The sequence below is a fragment of the Besnoitia besnoiti genome, chromosome III, assembly GCF_002563875.1.
Source record: "Besnoitia besnoiti strain Bb-Ger1 chromosome III, whole genome shotgun sequence".
In the NCBI taxonomy this organism is placed as follows: domain Eukaryota; phylum Apicomplexa; class Conoidasida; order Eucoccidiorida; family Sarcocystidae; genus Besnoitia; species Besnoitia besnoiti.
The window spans coordinates 3277170-3298851 of NC_042358.1; the positions used below are offsets into that span (position 1 = coordinate 3277170).

At 54.0% G+C, this 21682-nt stretch overlaps 4 protein-coding genes across 4 annotated transcripts; all 4 read left to right on the forward strand.

The window, feature by feature from the left end:
• Positions 1 to 999: 999 nt before the first annotated feature.
• Positions 1000 to 2921, forward strand: BESB_047430 (SAG-related sequence; the record flags this gene model as incomplete). Its single annotated transcript, XM_029363194.1, has 3 exons — positions 1000 to 1096; positions 1170 to 1865; positions 2416 to 2921. 3 exons carry the CDS (start codon positions 1000 to 1002, stop codon positions 2919 to 2921), a joined length of 1299 nt encoding a protein of 432 aa, XP_029220560.1.
• A 1347-nt stretch (positions 2922 to 4268) lies between these two features.
• BESB_047440 (SAG-related sequence) lies at positions 4269 to 5824 on the forward strand (the record flags this gene model as incomplete). Its single annotated transcript, XM_029363195.1, has 2 exons — positions 4269 to 4863; positions 5322 to 5824. The coding sequence occupies 2 exons, from the start codon at positions 4269 to 4271 to the stop codon at positions 5822 to 5824; spliced, it is 1098 nt and encodes a 365-aa protein (XP_029220561.1).
• A 3044-nt stretch (positions 5825 to 8868) lies between these two features.
• On the forward strand, positions 8869 to 13726 carry BESB_047450 (uncharacterized protein; the record flags this gene model as incomplete). Its single annotated transcript, XM_029363196.1, has 5 exons — positions 8869 to 9436; positions 9827 to 10161; positions 11588 to 11699; positions 12232 to 12654; positions 13221 to 13726. 5 exons carry the CDS (start codon positions 8869 to 8871, stop codon positions 13724 to 13726), a joined length of 1944 nt encoding a protein of 647 aa, XP_029220562.1.
• Positions 13727 to 15926: 2200 nt separating this feature from the next.
• BESB_047460 (SAG-related sequence) lies at positions 15927 to 20408 on the forward strand (the record flags this gene model as incomplete). Its single annotated transcript, XM_029363197.1, has 6 exons — positions 15927 to 16269; positions 16843 to 17249; positions 17769 to 17786; positions 18152 to 18206; positions 18746 to 19159; positions 19906 to 20408. 6 exons carry the CDS (start codon positions 15927 to 15929, stop codon positions 20406 to 20408), a joined length of 1740 nt encoding a protein of 579 aa, XP_029220563.1.
• Between the last annotated feature and the right edge of the window lie 1274 nt (positions 20409 to 21682).

Genomic DNA, 21682 nt, shown 5'->3' on the forward strand with positions numbered 1-21682 from the left:
GGGCGCGCAGCATGCGCTGAGTTTTGCTCCAACCATTGGGTAAAATGGAGGCGAAAGCATGAATGACCTCAGCAGCTATTACAAATCTGGTGCTGCGTCAGTTCGCCGGCCCTCCTGCCAGCCGGACGATACGTATCCACTTGACTCTCATGCTCCTTCTCGAGACACCACGAGAGCACAACGGCCTTTCTCAGCCGCGTTCAGGTAGAGTTGGGGATGTCAGCATCACATCATTCTGAGTCTCGTACGATGACACTACGCGCGAACTGTGCTACAAGCACATCCACGTGTACCGTTACTGTAGGGAGCATACCGTTTAGCTCGATAGACTTATGCTTTCACTGGGGTGGAGTCGGGAAAAGCATTGTATTCCTAAGATACTGAAGACGACTGGGGATCCCCGTTGCCTCGATTCAAGCTCCTCTCAGATGTAGTCACCCACGCACGAGAGCTACAAGGCATGGGTTATGAATACAGCGCCGCACAGCTCCATGCCTTTTGTTCCTCTTGTTCACGTTACTGATTAACAAGCACTGAAGCCAATCCCGGCTCCCGGCGTTTGCGGTCGATCTCACAGACGGTGCGACGCGGATAATGGGTGTTTCAAGTGTTGCACAGTTCTGGCTATCGTCTTTCCCGGTACACGCCGAGCAACGGCCCCCCCGTTTCACGCGTGGATTTTAGAAGAAAAATTCTTTACCGCTGCCAACTGACACGCAGTGAGTCACGCGTCTCGAGGAAAATGTCTGGCTTGAGTGGCAGAACACACTCTTTTACGACAACGTGTGTTCTTGGTCACCTAGTTTGGTTCCCGCCGTTCTGCATCTCGTCCGCTCAGGAGAGAGCGCAGCTCCCAACACACAAGTCGGCTCTACACCCCCGCGCGCGGCGACGGTGCTGGAACTGCACACACATGTTTGGTGTGCCGTGACATGAATAAACTTGACCTTTAGACGCCTGTTGTTGTCAGAACTCCACCAGGCAGTGAGCTATGGGTACATGAGTGACTTTGGCTCAAGATCACTTGCTGTTCCATGCCCCTGCCCCGTTGCGGACTCACTGTTCAAAACCCGCAGAAAAGCCTTTGCGTACCCCCGTGGGGCTGCAAGCCGGCACGGCGACAAAGCTGACCCCCCTTCACACCAAGAGGGAATCTGCTGTCGCTGCAGGCGAAGCCGCTGGGTTGTATAGATGTACATTCTCCCAGTGGCTGAAAAGCCTCCCGAGTCATTTGCACCTGAGTATCTGCTGGCATCTTCGCCACTTTCGCGATGCAGGCCTGTACCTTTGGGAGACTCTTCAGGGGGGGGGGGGTCCCGCCAGTGCCTCCTTCAGTAAACAGAGCATTCTCTCAAATGTTTTGTGCGCACTGTTGTTTGTGCGGCTTCTCTGTGGCATCTCGCCCTCTCGTGCACAACTATCCCAACCAACCGGTGCCGTCCCGGAGTGCACTTCAGCAGACAAGCTGCTCGCGCTCAGCCTCACCGGGTCGGAAAGCAAACTGCAGTTCCAATGCGGCCCAAAAGTGACCACGCTCGAACCAGCTAAAGTCGGAAGCAGCTTCACACAATTTTGTAAGGATCCAAAATGTGAAAAAAAAGGCCCCCTTAACGAACTGCACCTGTCATTGTCGGATCAGGATGCCTCGGAGCGCTCCGACAAAAAGGCGACGACGTATTCACTTTCTGCGACCGAGCTTCCCGACGCGCCCTCGACTATCTACTTCGTGTGCCCTGGAACACTCGAGAATCTCGAGAAGAGCATGCGCTCCGCTGCCAGAGCAGCGCTGCCTGAAGAACAGGACCAGACATGCGTCGTGCAGATCTCGGTCTGGGGGAAGAAACCGACGCCGTTAGAACCATCCAGTAAGACCCACTAAATTCAGTACACTGCGATCTCCCCTGTCCGTAAAGAAAATTGGATAAACATGTACATCTCGAACTGTAGTGGATGGGATCCTGATAGAAACCTGGGTATCAAGGTGAGCGTATGCAGTCCCTCTTGGCATCTGGACATTTGGTTCTAGAGCTGGAGTATCAGAAGGTCGGGAGGGCAGATAAGCGATGTCTTGCGAATGAGTAGGCGAAGGGGTCAGCCTCCAGTTGGATTCCCTTGGTCTCGGTGAAGACCATCGCAGTGTACTGCAGTGAAGTGGTGTGACATTTCTCCCCCCTAAGAGTAGCTCAACCACTAGTGCGCGCGACGAAGCCTCTACCGCCGCTAAGGCAGCTCCTGTAGAACGTTGTGGAGGATTTTTAGGTTCCCGCCGTCTCGGAGGGTACACACGCTACAAGCGGGTATGTTTCATGGCCTACATATTGTTTTCTGGCCTTTGATCGGTGTCAGGTGTAACCATTCGGAATGTGCCTCTTACGCAAAGCCAAAATCCAGCATCCCATTGTCCCGTGTTCTCAGGTGTATGCAACGGAACACCTAACAAGTCCGTCGCTTTGAATGTCGACAGTGATCACACGCCGGTCACATTCGGGTGCGGCGATGAGCGAGGATTGTCTCCTGCTCTTTTGGACTACGTCTTCCAGTTGCCTGCCGGAGAGAAAGGGTTGACGGCAGTCCCTCTGCAGTCTCTGGTCCCAAAGGCTACCTTGATTGCGAATGGCTCTGGTGAGCCTTCCAGAAAAACAGCGGCGTACACACTTTCCGTACCGGAGTTGCCAGAGGCAGGACCAGTTCAGCTGGTTTACAAGTGCGCAGCACTTAAATCGGCACCCGTGCCACACGTAGTGCTGCAGCAGGAAGAAGACCAAGTGCCTAAAGAAGAGTGTCGTGTGGTAATCGAGGTGGCGAAGCGGCCGACAAGCTCCGGGTCTGACGACGAGACCAGTGGAGAAAGGGCGACATCCCTGAGCGCCGTGTGGGCATTGGCCCTTGGTGTGCTCACCCACTTTTTGAATAGGGTTTGAGAGAGGGATTCGCTGGTTTTGAGTCGAGTGCTGGGATGCTGCAGAAGTGCACCTACAATAATGCTGGCCGCGTGAATGTTTGTGGTCACCGTTGTCAGATCCTGCGTGGAGTGAAGCGATGAGAGCCAGAAGTTCGTGTCATGCCTCCAGAGGGTTTTGTTTTGCTCTTTCGAAGGATATTGTTGCGTCTGGTATAATGATGAGACCCACCTGATAAGTACACGCCGGGCTGTTGGCGTTTCGGTTCGACCCCCTATAGTCCAGAACCTCGCGAAACGATTTCATGCATCTTGCCTTCGTAGGAAGTAATCTCTGAAAATCCTACCCTAGATCCTGTGATACTCACCGCGTGGTGGGTTGTCCGTTCGGTCCTAGTCTCGAGTTCACGCTCGCCGACACGTCCCTTCGCCGGTATATGCGGGGGCGGCTGACTGTGTCACTACTGCTGGGCTTTGAATGCATTGCCACAAATTACCAGAACTTGATTATCCCGTTGGCTTGAAACGAGTCTTGCCCGGATACCTTGCTCAATGGTGCCATTCGCCAGTGGTGCAAGGCGGCTTCCAGCATTGCACACATGGTCGTGTGCATTTCCCGGGGGCTCACCAGATGATGCTACCGCGACGGCCGTGGCACCGCACGAGCAGGGCCTGCAGATATTCGGTATCATTTTTTTTGCAGTTTGAGGTACCTTCAACTCTTCACCAGCGGACCGCAACCAGCCCCGTCGTGTTGCGTCACGAACACGCGCGGTTGAGCTTATTATCTGAAGACGAAGCGGCAGGCGAGTTCAGAAGCCAACTCTGGAACAGAACCGCTGTCGCTGCACTTTGCGGATTAGACCTAGGGACAGTGAAGACGTAGGGCGCTGACTGCTCTTGAGGCCCTCACGTTCAGTGATGATGGCGTCGCTGGAGCAGCTCACTGATAAGAGTGGAGGGCGTGCGCGGCTGACGGCCGCTGTGTCTTGCCCTAGAAGCGTAGACTTGAGAGAACGGCCAAGGGCTCTTCCGAAACACGTTTTGGTCGGGTCGAGAAGTCTCGCCCTGTTTCTCCGATTCACAATTGACAATTTCGATGGCTGGCCCCAGGTCTGACTCTGGGGCATGCACAGCGTGGGCGATTCGTGGGCACAAGAGTCTTTGGCGCATCCGGCTGCGTCGCCGCTGCAGTGCCCGCTGTCCTGTCGATGCCATACAGATGTCAGACACCGCGCGCCGGTTGGTGAGAAACTGGGTTGCGTTGCTGCTTACAGGTGATTTGCTTGTAGAACATTACAGCTGTGTAGTTTGCTTTCTTTAAGATACCGCAAGCGGGACTCCCAGGTTTTTCTTAGAGTGGCGCACAATGCAAGCATCTAGCTCCTACTGGCGGCGCCTTGCTGGGCATGCCGTTCCCAGTTTTTGCGCATTGGCAGTCAGACCCTTTTCGCTCACTGTTGTGTGTGTCTGCCTACTTGGATGGAGTCTGGGTGCCTGTCAGTCTGAGATTTCCCACGCGGCTGACGTCAGCCAAGACATCCAGACTTGCCAACCTGGAGCGAGTCCGCTGGTGCTAGACCTCAACGACAGCACCAAGACTGGCCTTAAATTCCAGTGTGAGAGCACGCTAACTACCCTCCTCCCGGCCCCCAAGCAAGAAAAGACCTACACTCATTTCTGCAGGGACTCTGCGTGCCAGGCCGAAACTCCTTTGAACGGACTGAAGCTGCAGGTGTCAGACTCGAACGAGGAAATCAAGGCACTGAAGGCGCAGGAGAAGACATATACACTCTCAGCAACCGACCTTCCGGACGCTCCGTACACCGTTTACTTCGTTTGCGCTGTGCAATCCGCAAACGTCGAGAACGCAATGCGTGGCGGAGGAATCGAAGCAAAGCAGCAAAAATGTGTCGTGCAGGTCTCAGTCTGGGGAAAGACGGCCACGGAAGTGTCACCATCCAGTAAGGCGGACTGGCGTCAGTATGATGCAGTGTCATTTTCAGTGTATAGAATGCTGAATACCCTTTTTACTGCTGGCGCACTCCTTGTGCCATGACTGTTTTCCGTCCAGATGGACATAAGGGAAGCCGGCACGGTGGCAACGCATGATTCGCCGCGGACTGAGGGTGCCTCTGTCTCCTGCGACTCGCTCGGCGTCGGCTAATGCCTTCGTGTGTTGTCACTCTAGATCAGCTGAACCAGTACAATATAGCACCTTATCCCTCAGAAGGTTGACTTTCCGATCCTCACAAAAGAAGAGGCTGCAGGTCATGATGAGCGATGTTTGCAAGAGCTACATCTGACTTGTCGCCATTTGCATGGACCCAGCACTTTTTATCCGCCTCAGTACAGCACCCATACAGAAAAGCCATCCACCATTCCGTTCTGTCACGCTTCCTCCATTGAGCCCTGTCTTCAGATGTCTGCAAAGCGACCCCTAACGAAGCCATTGCGTTGAAGGTCAACGCGCCCGCGTCCGTCACATTCGGGTGCGGCGATAAGCGAGGATTGTCTCCTGCTCTTTTGGACTACGTCTTCCAGTTGCCTGCCGGAGAGAAAGGGTTGACGGCAGTCCCTCTGCAGTCTCTGGTCCCAAAGGCTACCTTGATTGCGAATCGCTCTGGTGAGCCTTCCAAAAAAACAGCAGCGTACACACTTTCCGTACCGGAGTTGCCAGAGGCAGGACCCGTTCAGCTGGTTTACAAGTGCGCAGCACTTAAATCGGCACCCGTGTCACACGTCGTGCTGCAGCAGGAAGAAGACCAAGTGCCTAAAGAAGAGTGTCGTGTGGTAATCGAGGTGGCGAAGCGGCCGACAAGCTCCGGGTCTGACGACGAGACCAGTGGAGAAAGGGCGACATCCCTGAGCGCCGTGTGGGCATTGGCCCTTGGCGTGCTCACCCACTTTTTGAACAGGGTTTGAGAGAGGGATTCGCTGGTTTTGAGTCGAGTGCTGGGATGCTGCAGAAGTGCACCTACAATAATGCTGGCCGCGTGAATGTTTGTGGTCACCGTTGTCAGATCCTGCGTGGAGTGAAGTGATGAGAGCCAGAAGTTCGTGTCATGCCTCCAGAGGGTTTTGTTTTGCTCTTTCGAAGGATATTATTGGGTCTGGTATAATGATGAGACCCACCTGATAAGTACACGCCGGGCTGTTGGCGTTTCGGTTCGACCCCCTATAGTCCAGAACCTCGCGAAACGATTTCATGCATCTTGCCTTCGTAGGAAATAACCTATGCAAACTCGGTCTTAAATTCCTCGGTGCTCACCGCCTGGTGGGTTGCGCATTCATTCATGACGGCTCGGTGGTGCTCGCTGGCGCGCTGCCTCGTCGAACTTCTGAGATCTAATCCAGGTGTCCAACTCGTGTGCTCTCCCTGGAAAAACTCATAGTCCTGCCTCGCCCACTCTGTGAACGATGGTACTGATCATGCTGGCATATGAGCGATAGTTGTTTCTCACCATTTAGCGCCCGACGTAGGTCGTGGGTTCAGACCCACAGGCCTCATGACCGGTACTAGGAAGCGGTAGGCCGCGTGTGTTTCTTAACAAACAGGTTCCCAACCACCTCAATACCGTAGTACAAAGAAGCTATTATAGCGGCCGTACAGTACAAGCGGTGAGAAGATCACGAGCATAGCTAGTTCGGGTATCGCATTACACGTCGCTATAGTATTTGAACAAGTGGTCCGTCAGGTTGATGGTCACAAAGCATCAAGGATCTTTAGAATGTGTCGTTATAGCTGGCGATGACGACACATTCACCAGGACGCCTTCGCTCACCGCCAACACCGGTGCAGGGACACGCTCGGAATTTTCTCAAAGGCGCATAGTAAATGCGTAGCTACAGTTAGCCACAAGCCTTGAGCCTCTCAGAGGGTGACCACAAAACGAATGAGCAAGGCGAAGATGATATCTAATAAACGCTGCTTGGCTCACCAAACTGTTGTCAGCATCTGCGCCCGAACTTGGGGGCCGCTGGGTAACATCAATTGTCACCTAGCAGTCTGCTCTGTATTCTGGTCCTTCTTTCTGTCGCCCTCCTGCGATGGCATCGTCGGACGGAACCACTCTACACTTGTTCACAAGCTTCACAGAACCTTTCTCTGGCAGCTATGGAGCAGTTAAGGTGTAAGCGGGAGAGTCCTTGATGAGGGAGCCGGCGCCGTTTGCAGTCAAAGCAGCATTCGGGAATACAGACTGCAGACTGAGTGGTTCCACTGAGAGACTCTAACCCTAAAACCATTCACTACTACAATTGGATCCGCAGCAACCAGCCCTTCTCTGACTTTCGCCTTTGGTCTACTGTCCAATAACATATTCCAACTGAGGCTGGATTAGCGATCCACACTGGATCTAGCTCAGTAACAGGGACTAGTTAGCTGACATAGAGATGCTGGCAAACCCAATCTCTGCCGTCGCCGGGCCCCGGCGCCCCCCGCGCGTAGTGGCGCAACCACAAGGCGATGTCTTGCCTCTAGCCGTGGGCAAGAGCGCATTTGAGCAGAAATATAGTTGTCTGCGCACCTCATACAGTTCCGGTAGGCTTCGACATCGATACTCTTTCTTTGGGTGGATGGAATTGTGTGTGACCGCCACAACTCGACGATGACAGCTGTCAGCTCTCGCAAGGGACTGAGCTTCCCGGGGGTTGCCCGCCCTATCATGCCGAGGTTGAAACAATCCTTTTGTCTGCTGTATTTGATCTCCACTGTGGCTGTTTTCATGTGTACATATGCAGATGAGACACCAGGAATAAACAAGAGGTGTGACCAAGCAGGATCGTCGGTAGATGTGGAACTCACAGGGGAATCGAAAACGGTGCAGTTTACATGCGGGTCGACGCTTGCCACCCTCCTGCCGGCACAAAACGTTGGGGACCACCCGCTGCGTTTCTACGAGGATCCAGATTGCCAGGTAGAATCATCTGCAGACGCTTTAAAGCTGACCCTCATCGACAGTAACTCGTTTAGTCTTTCAGTCGAATGGCGACGCCGAGACAACCACATGAGTCAGCCTCCAGTCTGCAGTCCCGCAGGCGACCCTAGTTGCATATGGATCGAGCATCGTCGCAGAGGCCACGAAGATCCCCGCGTACACGCTTACCGTGCCAGAGCTGCCACAGTCGGGGAGGGCGTGGATTCTGTGCCAGTGCCCGAGAGCGGAACCATCAGAAGCAGACGAAGGAGACCAAGGCCACGAGGTCGACGGTGGAGAGTGTGAGGAGCTGGTTAATGTAGATCAGCGGCCCAGCACTTCCGTGCAAGCTCTGGTCACAAGCGGAGAACACCGAAGCTGCGCGTCCTTCTCAGCGGGGGCGGCTCTCATGTTGCTTGCTCGCATTTCGTCCGCAGTTAGAAGCCTGCGGCGCGCGAGGATCTTGCACACGGATTAGAGCAGCCCGAGAACGCGCCAGGACCGCTATCGCTGATATTTACTTGAGTGAGATTATGCGGCGGAACTCTCATTTGCTGTCTTTTTTTACGGAGACTCTGATCAAGTAAGGTAGATAGGTACGAGACGAGGGTGGGAATTGGAATAGCATGTCTCAAGGTTTCGTACTCACGCACCCGGGGTCATTCCCTTGAAACTGAGATGTCCCTGAGCTCTAGTCTTTTACCAGTGCCAAAGCCGAGGGGTTTCCCATGAAGTGTTGGCAAGCGCTCGCTTGGATTCAAAACCGAGTGCCGAAAGGAACGAAACAGCCCTGTGCACGGTGCGAGGGTTCTTCCGCCGCCTTGTCTTGGTGGCGCTCTCCGGCGGGGCTGCGCTTGTCGCCGTGCCGCGCCGACTACGGCACGCATCAATCTCAGAAAACGCGGAATTGCATGCCCCACTGAGTTCGCGCCCTGCAAGTTTTTCGCGCCAGAGCTTTTCGCGCGACAGGTTTAGGTACTTATGCGACAGTTGAGTCTCTTAAGAACGTGCTGAATCAAGTCTCTGCGTAATTATTTCGGATTCCCTCCCATGATTGCCTTTGCTTGTCATATTGGCTTCGCCCGCGGGCTGGCCCCACGTGGACCTGGCGCGGGCGCGTCGATGAAGGGCGTACGGTGCGTCTTGAGTCGATGTCTGCTTTCGGTGCTCGTCGTTGTCGCTTTCGCTGTTCACGCCGAGGAGGTACGCGAGGACACAACCCCCATATGCAATTTAGCTGGGACGACGTTGCCTCTAACGCTGTCCCAGGTAAAGACGAAGCTGGAGTTCAAGTGCGGCAGCGGGTTGACTGCCCTCCTTCCCAAATCTCAAAAGGACCAGTCCCAGACTGAGTTCTGCCGGGACTCGTCCTGCACGACAAAGGTCTCCTTAGGCGAACTGAACCTAAAGTTTGAAAAGGCGGCAGATAAGTATGGCGTCACTGCCGACGAGCTCCCCGACCAACCCCACACCGTGTACTTTGTCTGTGCAGTAGACAGCCAATCGGATGAAAAGCAAGGCCGCAGTCTGTCTTTACGGAGTGCCGCCGCTAAGGACCAGCGCTGCGTCGTCCAGCTCTCCGTTTACGCGAAGACCCCGTCGACCGTCCAGGCCGACAGTGAGGCACACGCATCAGTTGTCTCTTAGTTAGTCTCCAAGGATATTAGTGCTAGTGGAGGAGAAGGGATACGTGCTCCCGCGCATTCAGCACAGAGCATTCACCAGCCCCTGCGCCCTCACAGTTTCAGAGTAGCTCCACCCTGTCTTCAAAGGGGACGGCAACGTGCACGATTCCGCCCCTGGAAAATCGGCAACCCATCTTGTGTAATCTGCAGCGGCGTTTCAGTTTACTGGGGAGGAGCGCCACTGGGCGTCGAGTGAGACACCAAAGCTTCTCGAAGTTTTTGGTTCACGGATCATTGCTGGACACACGCGTCCCGCGAGGAAACAATCCACCCCATCACACCGCCTCATTTACGGCATTTTCCTATGTTGTTCGTTTTTGCAGACGTGTGCGACGGGAGCAAGGTCACAAGCGTGTCTCTGAAGGTAACCGAGGACCTCACTCCCGCGGTTTTCGGATGCGGGGAAGGGCGAGCCCTTTCTCCTGCCCTTTTCGAAAAAGTCCTCCAGCGTGCTGATGGTGCAGAGACGACGCAGGAGGTCGCCTTGCAGTCCTTGCTCCCCAAGGCGACACTGACTGCGAATAGCTCTGGCTCCTCTGATGTGCTGGGAGCAGCCTACACGCTGACAGTTCCAGAGTTGCCTGAAGCGGGACCGGTGAAGCTCGGCTACAAATGCGCGGCATCAAAGCCGGCAGCAGGTGTAGAAGGCGCCAAAGACGTGAGAGGGGAACAATCGGCGGAGTGTGACGTCCTCATAGAAGTTGCCCAGCGGCCCAGATTTTCTGGCTCAAATGCGAGAACGCCAGGCGCTCGTGGAACAGCGTTCCTCGCCGCATTAGCTGTAGTTGGTCCCTTCTTGCCTTTTCTTGCCGGAGCTCTGTGAGAGTTTTCTAGTTTACGGTAGCTAGAATGGTGTCGTTTCTTGGTGGGGATGTCTAGGCGGAGGCGCAGTGAGACCGCATGCGTGCACAGCCGTATGCGGGACTGAAATTCTTCTGCTCTTAAGTATTCCGTTTCTGATGTGCGCTCGTCTCACGGTAGGTGTATTGATACTCTCAAGAGAAGAGCACCGCGTCGAAAGGTTAAACTGATATCGAGTCCCGTCGCTTTGTCGTGCGTGGAACGTGCTGTCACCTCATTGAAGCATTCCTGGATTGGAGACATCCCCCACATAGAGGAGGATTAATCGATGTAGCGCCCGTATAGCTATCCGGGATCCCTTTAGAGGCTCTGCGCCTTCCGAGACGGAGCTGTCAGGACACTGTGCGGCCTGCATTCAGGCATCCTTTTATTCAACCTTCCTCTTCTGTTCCCTTGGTCACCCCCGCGTCGTTTGGGTGGCAGGGGCTCCCAGCCGCCACTGTCGTAGGATAGGCACTTGTGCGTTTCACTGCGAAGACACAGACAGCTATGTCCTGGCGAACGTCGACTTATTGATCGAGTTGGGACCAGAGAGCCGCTGTTCAAAGGTTACACCAGCTTTCGTATGATCTCAGCAAAATAACCGTGAACGCGCTTGGGCTTAGGGTTTAGGGTTTTTATTACAAGCTTGCCTTGCTAGAGAGCACACTCTTCGCCGGTTGCCTCAGAACGAAGTCCGGAAGCTGCCACATTGCGACGTGCTTGTTCATGTTGAACAGTAGCGCGGCGGTTCCGTCTACCAGTCCAGGATCCTGAGGCGACTGGAAGCCGAATCCCAGCACTGCTCGCAGTTTCATTTGTGTTAACTTTGCTTCCTTGGGTGTCGAAAAGCATGAGGTCCACGAGATAGCCAATACGGGCACAGCGTTACCTCCCTTTCGTCAAAGAAGAGCTGCGGTTTTTGGCATATCGCTCGCATCAAGTTGGAAAGAGCTTCTGACTGACGTTCCGACGGTTGCGCAGGTGCAAGGACCTTCTCGCCTGCTTCACATCGACGTTTAACATCTTTTTTAGTTCAAAAAAGACACTTCGCAGTGTGCATGCCTGTCAGGCCCTTGCCCCTCAGCTTGGATGTATCCATTCATTTCCGGAAGAGCCGTAACAGGTTTCTTTTGTGCCACAGAAGCCAAGAGGAGACGGGCTTGCCCTTTTGCACGTGTTTCCTCACCTTGTGAGCCCTGCGTGTCAAGGACGCGTTCTCTGGTTTGAACTCCCTGCGACAGGATGTCCTGGACACCTCCTGTACCTCAGCCATGAGCGACACCCGCATTTTGTACGGGGTTGCGAATCTGTGGAATGAGGTTCTAACATGCAGACCCGCTAGTGCTGCAGCCCGTCAGCGTGCCGCCGCTCCCTTCATCCTATGATCGAAAAAGAATGGAGGGACACGGAGATGTGTATTCAGGAATTGGTTTCGAACAAGACCGCCTAGGAGTTCATGAAAGGCAGAAAATTGATATTCAGGATCTGGGGCTGGAGATTCTGGTTCTTCAAGGCGGAGGCGTACCCCCTCGCGGCTGCGGGCTGTCCCTCACGCCTATTTCCGTACCCGCGGCTGCGAGCTGTCCCTCACGCCTATTTCCGTCCCCCCGTCCCCCGGACCTTTTTGCATGTGGACCAGGGTTGTTACCCTACCCTTCGATGATATTAGCAGACCGCCCACTATACAGTATCCCGTGAATGCCGCTTTCTAAGGGGGGTCTCCGAAAATCGTCTCTCCGCCATTATATTCGCACGATGCAGACTGACAGCCGTCATGCACCGCTCCCTTCCGGGCGCTTGCTCGGATCTGTTGCTTCAACCGCCCTGAACAGCTCCTTTTCTGGTCTGTGGTCCCTTCGATTGTTTTCTGTGCTTGTTTTTTTAGCCACGTGGATTCCCTCCCATGCGGCGGAGAAGCAACCACTTGTCAAGGAATGTGTAACTTCTGGATCGCCGCTGTTGTTTGATATCACCGGGCAAACACCCCAAACGCTTCAGTTCAAATGCAAAACCGATTCCACTCTTCTTCCTTCTCCACAAACTCGGGCAGCACTTCCCACTCAGTTCTGCCGTGATTCGGCTTGCAAGACCAAAGCGGCTCTAAGCGACTTCAACCTCGAGCTTTCTGGAACCGAAACAGCGTATACTTTCGCAGCCAAGACATTGCCAGTAACGCCGCACACCGTCTACTTCAATTGCGTCCCCAAAAACCTCAACAAGAACTCTGAGGAGGTCACTGGCGATGATAAAAGTTGCGTGATTCAGATTTCCGTTTGGGGCCAGACCTCGTCGATTGTTCCGGCCGAAAGTAAGACTTTCATACTGCCGACCCCGTGTCACAAGTCGTGGGCGCCAAGACTTAAGCATTATTCTGTGGAGGCGGCGTGAGTACTCAGTCACATAGCAGGACAAACGAGGTGTTCTCTCTGGTTCTAGAACCTACGGTGACGTATTTTCAGCGGGAGGACGTCCGCAAATGTGTTTCGTTTTCATGAAACGAATGGATTGTTCTTGTGCTGATGAGTGCTGTCATGTAGCCTATTGGTTAGTTGCTGATTCAGCCCCGACTGTCCAGCAGCAGCGGGACTTCATGAGGCGCTACCGCGGTCTCCGCGCCGGCGGATCGCACGTGTGTAGGTTCTTTCGGTATTGATGGTTTTTTCTGCTGCATCCTAGCCTTTTTGTGTGCGACCGCCACACATTCAGTGCACTGAGTGTGATAGCATCCGTAGTTAGGCAAGAAACTATCGCTGGATTCACGTGTGTCACAATCAATCTGATAGCGGCTCCAACGAGTGGAGTTTTTCCGTTCTAAAAGTTTCCGCAGATTGTGCAGGTGAGCCGATGTCCTTTTTATTTACGCGTTGTTGCCAGACGTCTGCACCGAAAAGGGAAAGAGTGTTTCCCTGAAGGTGGACAAGGACCTCACTCCCGTTACGTTCGGATGTGGCGACAAGAGGACGTTGACCCCCGTGCTCCTCGACCAGGTCTTTCAGCCGACTGAGACGGCGGCGTCCAGCCCGCAGCCAGCTAGCTTGACTTCTCTTGTCCCTACAGCAGCTTTGACGGCAAACGGTAGTGACAAGGACGCAGCAAAATGGCATGCTTACACACTTACGGTTAAGGAGCTGCCCGAGGTGGCCCCCGTGCAGCTTCTTTATAAATGCATTGCAACGCCAACGCCGACAGACCGGGTCCGCGAAGAGCAAGTCGGTGAACAAAACAAGCAGCCAGACTGCGATGTGCTAATAGAGGTCGACCAGCGTCCTAGCACTTCCGGGGGCTCTGACTCCGAGACAGGAGGAGGGCAGCGAGCAAGCCTCGTGGCCGCGTCTGCCATCGTTCTTGCCTCGTTTCCCATTCTTTCTTTCATTCTATGAACGCAGCAGATGCTGTATGTGTCGACAAAGCTGGCGTGGCTTCGTCTTCTTTGCATAGCGGTGATCTTGCGCGTGCTCACGAATAAGTCGGAGGAGCTTTCGTTGGGGGGTTGCCCGCCTCCAGCAGGTGATTTTTGCGGCACTTTTTTAGTGTACGGTTCGGAGGCTCAGTGCCTCGTTAGTCCTCGACGTCGGAAAAGCGCCGTAGCGCTCTACTCAAAGGTTCCTTAATTTACTGCGACGGATGTTTTAATCTTTTGCCTACTGGCTCTGGACTCTGTATCAGGCACTCCGAAGCTTTCCTGTCCTGCGAACGCTATAGAATATTTCGCTGCGGAGTGCCGGACGTACACAGCGGCGGGCATTAACCTGTGGAGCGTGCTGAAGCCAGTCAGACAGCCCTGCTGTGCAGTCAGCAGTGCTATTATTTTCATTTCAGCATGCGGACCGTTGCCGGGCATTCACTGTTGCCCACTGGTATTCCTGATAGAGTAGGTGATCCGGCTGGGGCTTTGGGGGGGCCACTTCGAAAGAAAGGGACATATATGTATGCCGACTATACACCTGCACATATATATACAGTAAATAAGTCTATAGATGCGTAGAGTTTTCTCTTGTGGCTCCCAGAGAGTGAACCGAGACAATTTCGAACGCAGTGTGTGTTATGCTGCCCCACACTCGATATCTTCTGCCGCGCAGTTGCAATCAAACAGGCAGCCTCCACTCGAGCTACAGTCGCTGTACTAACATGCAATTGCCGAATTACTGTTCCGCGGAAGGCGCCACGACGGAGTGGATCCAATTCCCTTCACACTATCATGCCGTATCGGAAGCTACAACACCTGTACGATTGTAGTTGCCAGTGCTGATGGAAGGAAGAGATTTAATGAACCAGTGTACCTTGCATTATGCTTATCCGGTGTTTCGCCGCCACTGGGTTCTGCCGCCGGTAACCTGTGCACGATCGGCCGCGCGGCCGTTCGATGCCACGGGAGCATGTCTCCTCATCAATCGCATACGAACTAGGAACTCCGCCTTTTGCATTTGTCCTCTCCTTAGATCCGTATGATCAGGAACCCTTGTTGTGCCGCGAACTCTCTTGAGTGGACTCAGGTGCCGATTTTTTTCGTGAGTTAATCATGGAACGAATGCGGCGTCTGCCGAGGCGGGTTCACGGGCGATCCGGTATAGCCGGGAGGAGAGCTGGACGTCTGATTCTGGCGTGTGTGTGTATCTGCTTTCCGTGCTCGTGTTTCTCGGGCTAGCCATGGCCCAACACGTTGCCAACGCACAAAATACGATCCAGGCTTGCAAAAGACCAGGTTCCTCTGTGAAGTTGGTCTCCCACGGGACAAGAAACTAGTGCAATTCCAATACGACACAAGCCTGACAACCATTCTGCTTACGCAAGATTCTCCGCAAGAATCCACCGAATTCTATTAGAATGCGTAGTGCCAACAGGTGTCTTCAGTGAAAGAACTCAAGCTGGCAGACCTGGCGATAACCAGACATACACTGTCTCAGCGACAGGCGACATGCCTGACCAGCCACCGACGATGTATTTCGCTTGTTCTCCAACAAAATAAAAATCGGTTATGGGCGTCCAGGGTAACCATGCTACCATAGAATCACCGAATGTTGAGAAGGAAAACATATGTCTGGTTGAAATAAACGTCTCAAGCAAGTCGCTGCCAACGATTCAGGCACCGAGTAAGAGACGCTCTTATCACGTGCGTCGCTCACCTCTGCGCCCAGAAGAGAAGCGAGTTTAGCTCTCGGCTCCCGGAACACGAGTAACGAGCCACGTCTCACGCGCTACTGTAGACGTTATATCATGCCCTGGATAAGCCGTCCCCCCACAGTAAACAAATACCGGGCTACCGCCGTTGTTGTTGCTGCGTCGGCAGAAGCGAAATTTCATTCATAACTCACCCCCGCATTTCACAGCAATGTGCTCTAACGTGGACACAACCGTATTTAGGCGAAGACGGATGGTGTTGGCGATCTACTGCCAGTCCCGCAGTCCGAACAGCTGACAAACAATCTGTGCCTGCAGTCACATCAACTGTGCTACTCTGCAGGATGCTTGACTGTAGTCTGCCTTCAATAGCGCACTGAGAGGCCTCTCGTGATAAGGCGTATCGTAGGTCATTCGGTTGCCTGCCAATGTGTTGTGTCCGGGGCGCTCCTGATCCAACAGATGACCCCGCGTTGTGCTGCGGCAGACAAGCCACTGGCACTCTGCTTCATGGAGAAAAACGGGAAAGCGGAATTCAAATGCCCGCCGAGAATGACTACACTTCTCCAGGCAAGTGAAACGCCGAAGACCGAATTCTGCGAAGATTCGACCTGCGAGACTGCAGCCTCGCTGAGCGACCTCAATCTGCAGCTCGATGAGCGTGACGATACATACGCTTTCACGGCTAAAGGCCCGCCTGACAAGCCATGCACCGTCTGCTTCGGATGCACTGCAAACGCCGCCAATAAAACGACCGCCATACGCGCGCCGCCGCATTGCGTGCTGTTGCCAGCAACGTCACGCGGTGCGTAGCGCAGGTTTCTGTCTGGTTGAAAGCGGCCGCGGAAGTCCTCAAACCAAGTAAGATAATGATGCGACCAGCGAAGTGACCCGATATCGATATCGACAGAAACGAAGTGATTGCGAAGGGACCGCGCCAATGGCATCTTCGTCCAGCAGCTCTATCGTTTCATGATGCACACAGCACAGACAGGCCTCTGGATAACCAGTTCAAGTGCCCCTACTTGTATGAGAAGTAGTTTAACGCAGGAGACCGGTACCCGCATAGGTAAGCGGCGATGCATGGTCCTGGACCGCACACCTTTGCAGACGAGCCGAAAAATTAAGGGGGCAATGCCTACTTTGGTTTTCGTTCCATGCGTACCTGAGAGAGCAATGCTCTGGGGGGCCTGCGACGCTCCGTCAGCGTTGAACAGCGATCCTCCCTGTCTGGAGGTGCCTCCTTTTTTTACCAGTGCAGTCCTCAAGAGATGGTTCATTCATTCATTACTCGACGGATTCGTTCCTCCTGTCGAACAGACTTGAGAAAGTTTGTGTCCGTTGCGTTCGTGTTATTGTGCGACACGCTTACGTCAAGACACATGCTCGCCCCACTCCGTCTACCGATCTTATTCAGGCGTCTGCGACGGGAAAGCAAATCAACAGGTCCTCCTCAAGGTCAACCAAAACCTCACCCCCGTCACGTTCGCTTGCGGCGGAGACCGAGTTTCTTCTTCTGTTCTCCCCGACCACGTCATCCAGCCGACTGGCAATGCTGAGTCAACCACAGAGGTCATCCTACAGTCTGCAAAATCTCAGGCAGCCCTAATTGCAAATGGGTCGTCAATTAGCCCAAAGGCTAACAAGGTCCCGGCTTACCCCCTGAGCGTGCCAGAGTTGCCGCAGTCAGCCAGTCTGCAGCTGCAGTACAAAATTATGAGAGAGAAACAGGTTGATGGAAAAATAGGCAAGCAGGGCCGTGAAGCCCAGGGGACACAGTGCAAGGTACTTATCGATGTTGATAAGCGACCTAGCAATTCCCCCCCGGATCCAGATATGAGGGGAGGGCACACCCCCTCTGGTCACTCTATTAACATTGTTCGCTCTGCTACCTTGCCTGAAGAACGGCCACTGAGATATCTATTCAGAGGCCAAAGAAGTGCAAAGTGTTCCTGCATTCTTTTAACAAGACAAGGGGTTCTGGCCAGCCGTCCACATCGCGGTTTGCTAGAACCTTCTTGGTAATGCTGCAGATGACAAGGGCACTGCGAAGGTTCTCTCTCTGTAGAGGCAGGTAACGCCCATCGTTGTTGCAGTGTCTGAGGCACACGCCTGCGAGTGGGAGCCAGGTCCGCCCGACTCCTGAGTTGGGAGAGACTCTTCGCTTACGAACGACTATTGCTTGGGTACGTTAGTTCCTTCCAATACCAACTAGAGAGGCGAGAACAATACCATGTGCTCTCTCGCACATATTTTCTGACGCTTCACTCTGAGCATCTGGCGTTAACGAAATGTGTCTGTCAGTTGCTGAACGGTCGGGAGGTCAGTTGCCTTCAATGTTCGTTTCCATCGAGACAATTTCCTCATCATCAATCGAGATGCCTGGCTGTCTGTCAGCGCATTCTACTGACGGCCGGAGCTCCTCAACCACTTGCGTCACGGAACTGCACTGGCTTTGCACATCCCACTCGCCCTGAGGCCTCGTTGATTTGTTAATCCACAGGACACTCGGGACAGAATCAGTGCCGGCAAGTTTATGCTTTCCGAGGCCTTTTTCCTTCCGTCGATAGACACCAGTACTGTACGCGAAAGTGAGGGGTGAGCAGGGCACCTTGGTTGTCGCACGTGTCAGGAGACACTTGTTCAAATGTAAACCCTCCACGAACAAGAACGCGTGGGACCTTCAGGCTTATGCGTCTGAGCGACCTTCGGCGTTTGCACGATTTTACGGTGCTCTACAATGTAAGCCTACGCCACAGACCCGCTCCCACGACAGCCTGTAGCCCTTCAATGCGAGGGTGACGGGCAGAAAAGGAAGCTGACACTCAGCTTTTGAATTCGAAAAGATAGCGACATAGTTATTGAAAGGTGATGGAAACTTTAATCCAGAATCATTGTATGCTGCATCGTCCTCTTCAAGAAGGAAGTGTGTGTCACTAGCCCCTGTCGCGGCTGCTCGCCCGTACTTGGGGGTTTGCAACCGTCCCTCCGCCCCCCGCCACTTCCGCATGTGGTATGGGCATGCCGCCTGTGTCTGCCCTCAGCAGCATCCTCAGTGTACAGTATCTGGCAAAGGGCACTTAGTTCAGGTGGTTTTCTTCGTTACGGAGTAAAAGTGTCTCTGTGTCAATATATCCTCACGATGCAGACTGCTGGCTGCCAAGCGCAGCGCCCGTTCGGGCGCGTCCTCAGGGCAGGAACCACTACCCCCTTGACAGGCTCTTTTTCCGGTCTGTGGTCCCTTCGGTTGTTCCCTGTGCTTGTCTTGTTCGTTACGTCAGTTCATTTTGATTTAGCCGCGGCGGAGTCACCCGTCAGTGAGTGTAAATCTGCTGCATCACCCCTTGTACTTGATCTTAATGAACCGAACAAACAGGTCAAATTCAAATGCAAGGACTTGCCCACCCTGCTTCCTCCTCCAGCGACTCGGACGGCAGAGACCACCACTCATTTCTGTCTTGATTCGGCATGCAAGACTACAGCGGCTCTGAGCGAATTCAATCTGAGGTTCTCGGGTGACTCGCAAGTATACACTCTCCAAGCCACGGCTCTACCGGCTACTCCGCAGACTGTGTACTTCAATTGCGCTCCCGCCGATGGCGCGAAGAGCTCCAACCAAGGCACTGGCGACGCTAAGCGCTGCGTAGTTCAGATTTCTGTGTGGAGCCAAACTCCGTCGTCTGTCCTCCCCACAAGTAGGACCTTGCTCAAATTGTGGACGGCAATCGCAGTCGATGCGTCGTGCAGTGATCGCGTGACTGTAGTCCGCCACCGGCGCCCGCCTGTGTGGCGTTCTTTCTGGTTCTGCTCCCTAGAATGACTCATGTTTAGGAACTGCAGATGCACCTGTGCCTTCGCTGTGAAAAATTCGACGAAAGGTGGAAGGGTTAAGAGTTCTGGAGTTTTCGCGCCCGTGATGGCTCATGCAGCGTAATGACATTTGACTGGTGATTCACTTTCAGTGCCACTGGAGCAAAGCGATTTCATCCGAATGCGCTGTCGTGGCATCGGGGGGTTCACTTGCCACGGTAATCCTTAAATCGCGAAGGTGTCGAAGACGAGATCCAAGAGGTCGTCAGTTTTTCACGGCCAGCGGGTTGAGTGCACTCATGCAGTGGCATCTAGCGTCTATGCAGAAGCCACCGCAAGCCCGAGTGAATACTCGGGACATCCATTTTCAGGGCCATGCGTCTCCACAGATTACCCCCATCCGTTGCGGTCATGTGCATCATCCGCGTGCGGAGTTTTTTTTCACCACACCCAAGTCCTCTTGTGCTTTTCATGACCCTCATGTCAAGTGCATTCGCAGAGCGTAGTTACGATGATATCTATTGCGGACATAGATGTCAACTGAACGCCATACAGTACTATACCAAATACATGCCGCACAGACTAACATCAAGAAGGCGACTTCTCGTCTCTGGTTGTCCGTTGTTCGCAGATGTCTGCGCCGAGGAGAAAGGCGTCTCCCTGAAGGTTGACAAGGACCTCACACCCGTTACGTTCGGATGTGGCGACAAGAGGACGTTGACCCCCGTGCTCCTCGACCAGGTCTTTCAGCCGACAGAGACGGCGGCGTCCAGCCCGCAGCCAGCTAGCTTGACTTCTCTTGTCCCTACAGCAGCTTTGACGGCAAACGTTAGTGACAAGGACGCAGCAAAATGGCATGCTTACACACTTACGGTTAAGGAGCTGCCCGAGGTGGCCCCCGTGCAGCTTCTTTATGAATGCATTGCAACGCCAACGCCGACAGACCGGGTCCGCGAAGAGCAAGTCGGTGAACAAAACAAGCAGCCAGACTGCGATGTGCTAATAGAGGTCGACCAGCGTCCTAGCACTTCCGGGGGCTCTGACTCCGAGACAGGAGGAGGGCAGCGAGCAAGCCTCGTGGCCGCGTCTGCCATCGTTCTTGCCTCGTTTCCCATTCTTTCTTTCATTCTATGAACGCAGCAGATGCTGTATGTGTCGACAAAGCTGGCGTGGCTTCGTCTTCTTTGCATAGCGGTGATCTTGCGCGTGCTCACGAATAAGTCGGAGGAGCTTTCGTTGGGGGGTTGCCCGCCTCCAGCAGGTGATTTTTGCGGCACTTTTTTAGTCTACGGTTCAAAGGAAATGGTGTGACAATGGTATTGTTGAATGTGTATGGAAGATATGTCGACGTCTCGTGGCGATGGTGGCCTTTGAGGGAGGACAAACACATGCAGGCTTCGAAAGTGAAGCTTATGCCTTTAGGTTTACAGAGATAAGATGAAAGCGTTGTAGTGCGGAGCACCTGGGTAACCTTTCAGTTCTTGCCGCATAGAGTTCTTTATTAGAATTCTCGCCGGTCCATCCGAGTTGCAGGACCTAACTAAACTTGCTGTCGCAGCCTGAACTCCTAGCGCGGTTGTGCTGGCACCCATTTTAGTGGGTTTTTGTTTTCTTTCTGGACTAGGACCAGATTGTAACTGCTCACTGCTGCCTGGAGTCGTCACACTCCACTGGATGGTTCGCTGGGTTTGGCCTTGTCAGACTGGGGAATTAGCGACCCTGACACGGAGAGGTTTCTTCCTAAACAAATTGAAACCAGCCACTGCGATCAGCTCTGCCCCCCGAAGGCAGTCGCTGCTTAGATCTCTACCCCTTTTCTTCCACTCGAGTTATGCACCGTTCCTAAATGCGGAACAAGGGCAGAGAAGGGAAGTGAACCCTGGTCCAGGCACTTAGCGGTTTACTTCGCACCCAGGCGAGCAGCAGAGGAGCGCCTCGGAGGCACCTCCCGGCGCCGAATGCGCGCCCAGTCCGGAAAAGAGCGAGGCAGCCAATGTGTAGGCGTCAGGCTCTATAGGCATTCGTGAAACCCTGGCTTAGCTGAGCGCGCAACTCACAGTTTGTCAGAAACTCGAAGCCATGCACTGTTTGACTATGGTCACCTGCGCGTGTGAGCTAAGCTTTGCAAAACGCCACTCTGAGAGACTGTGCTGCATCACGCGCTGCTTCGACAGAGCAGGCGGCGTGGAGCCGAAAGCGACAGGAGACAGGCGTCTCCTCAGCCCGGGCGAGGGCGTCGTCGCCCCTTGCCAGGGTGCCGACTACAGTACAAGAGGCACACGGAAAGACCACCGCCTGTGTAACAAATTCGAGTGCCATTGAAGACGGATCTCATCTGGGGGCAGGCCGCAGCAATGCAGAAAGATGTCGCGGTCATGAGAAACGATGGAGGCTGGAGGAGACACTCA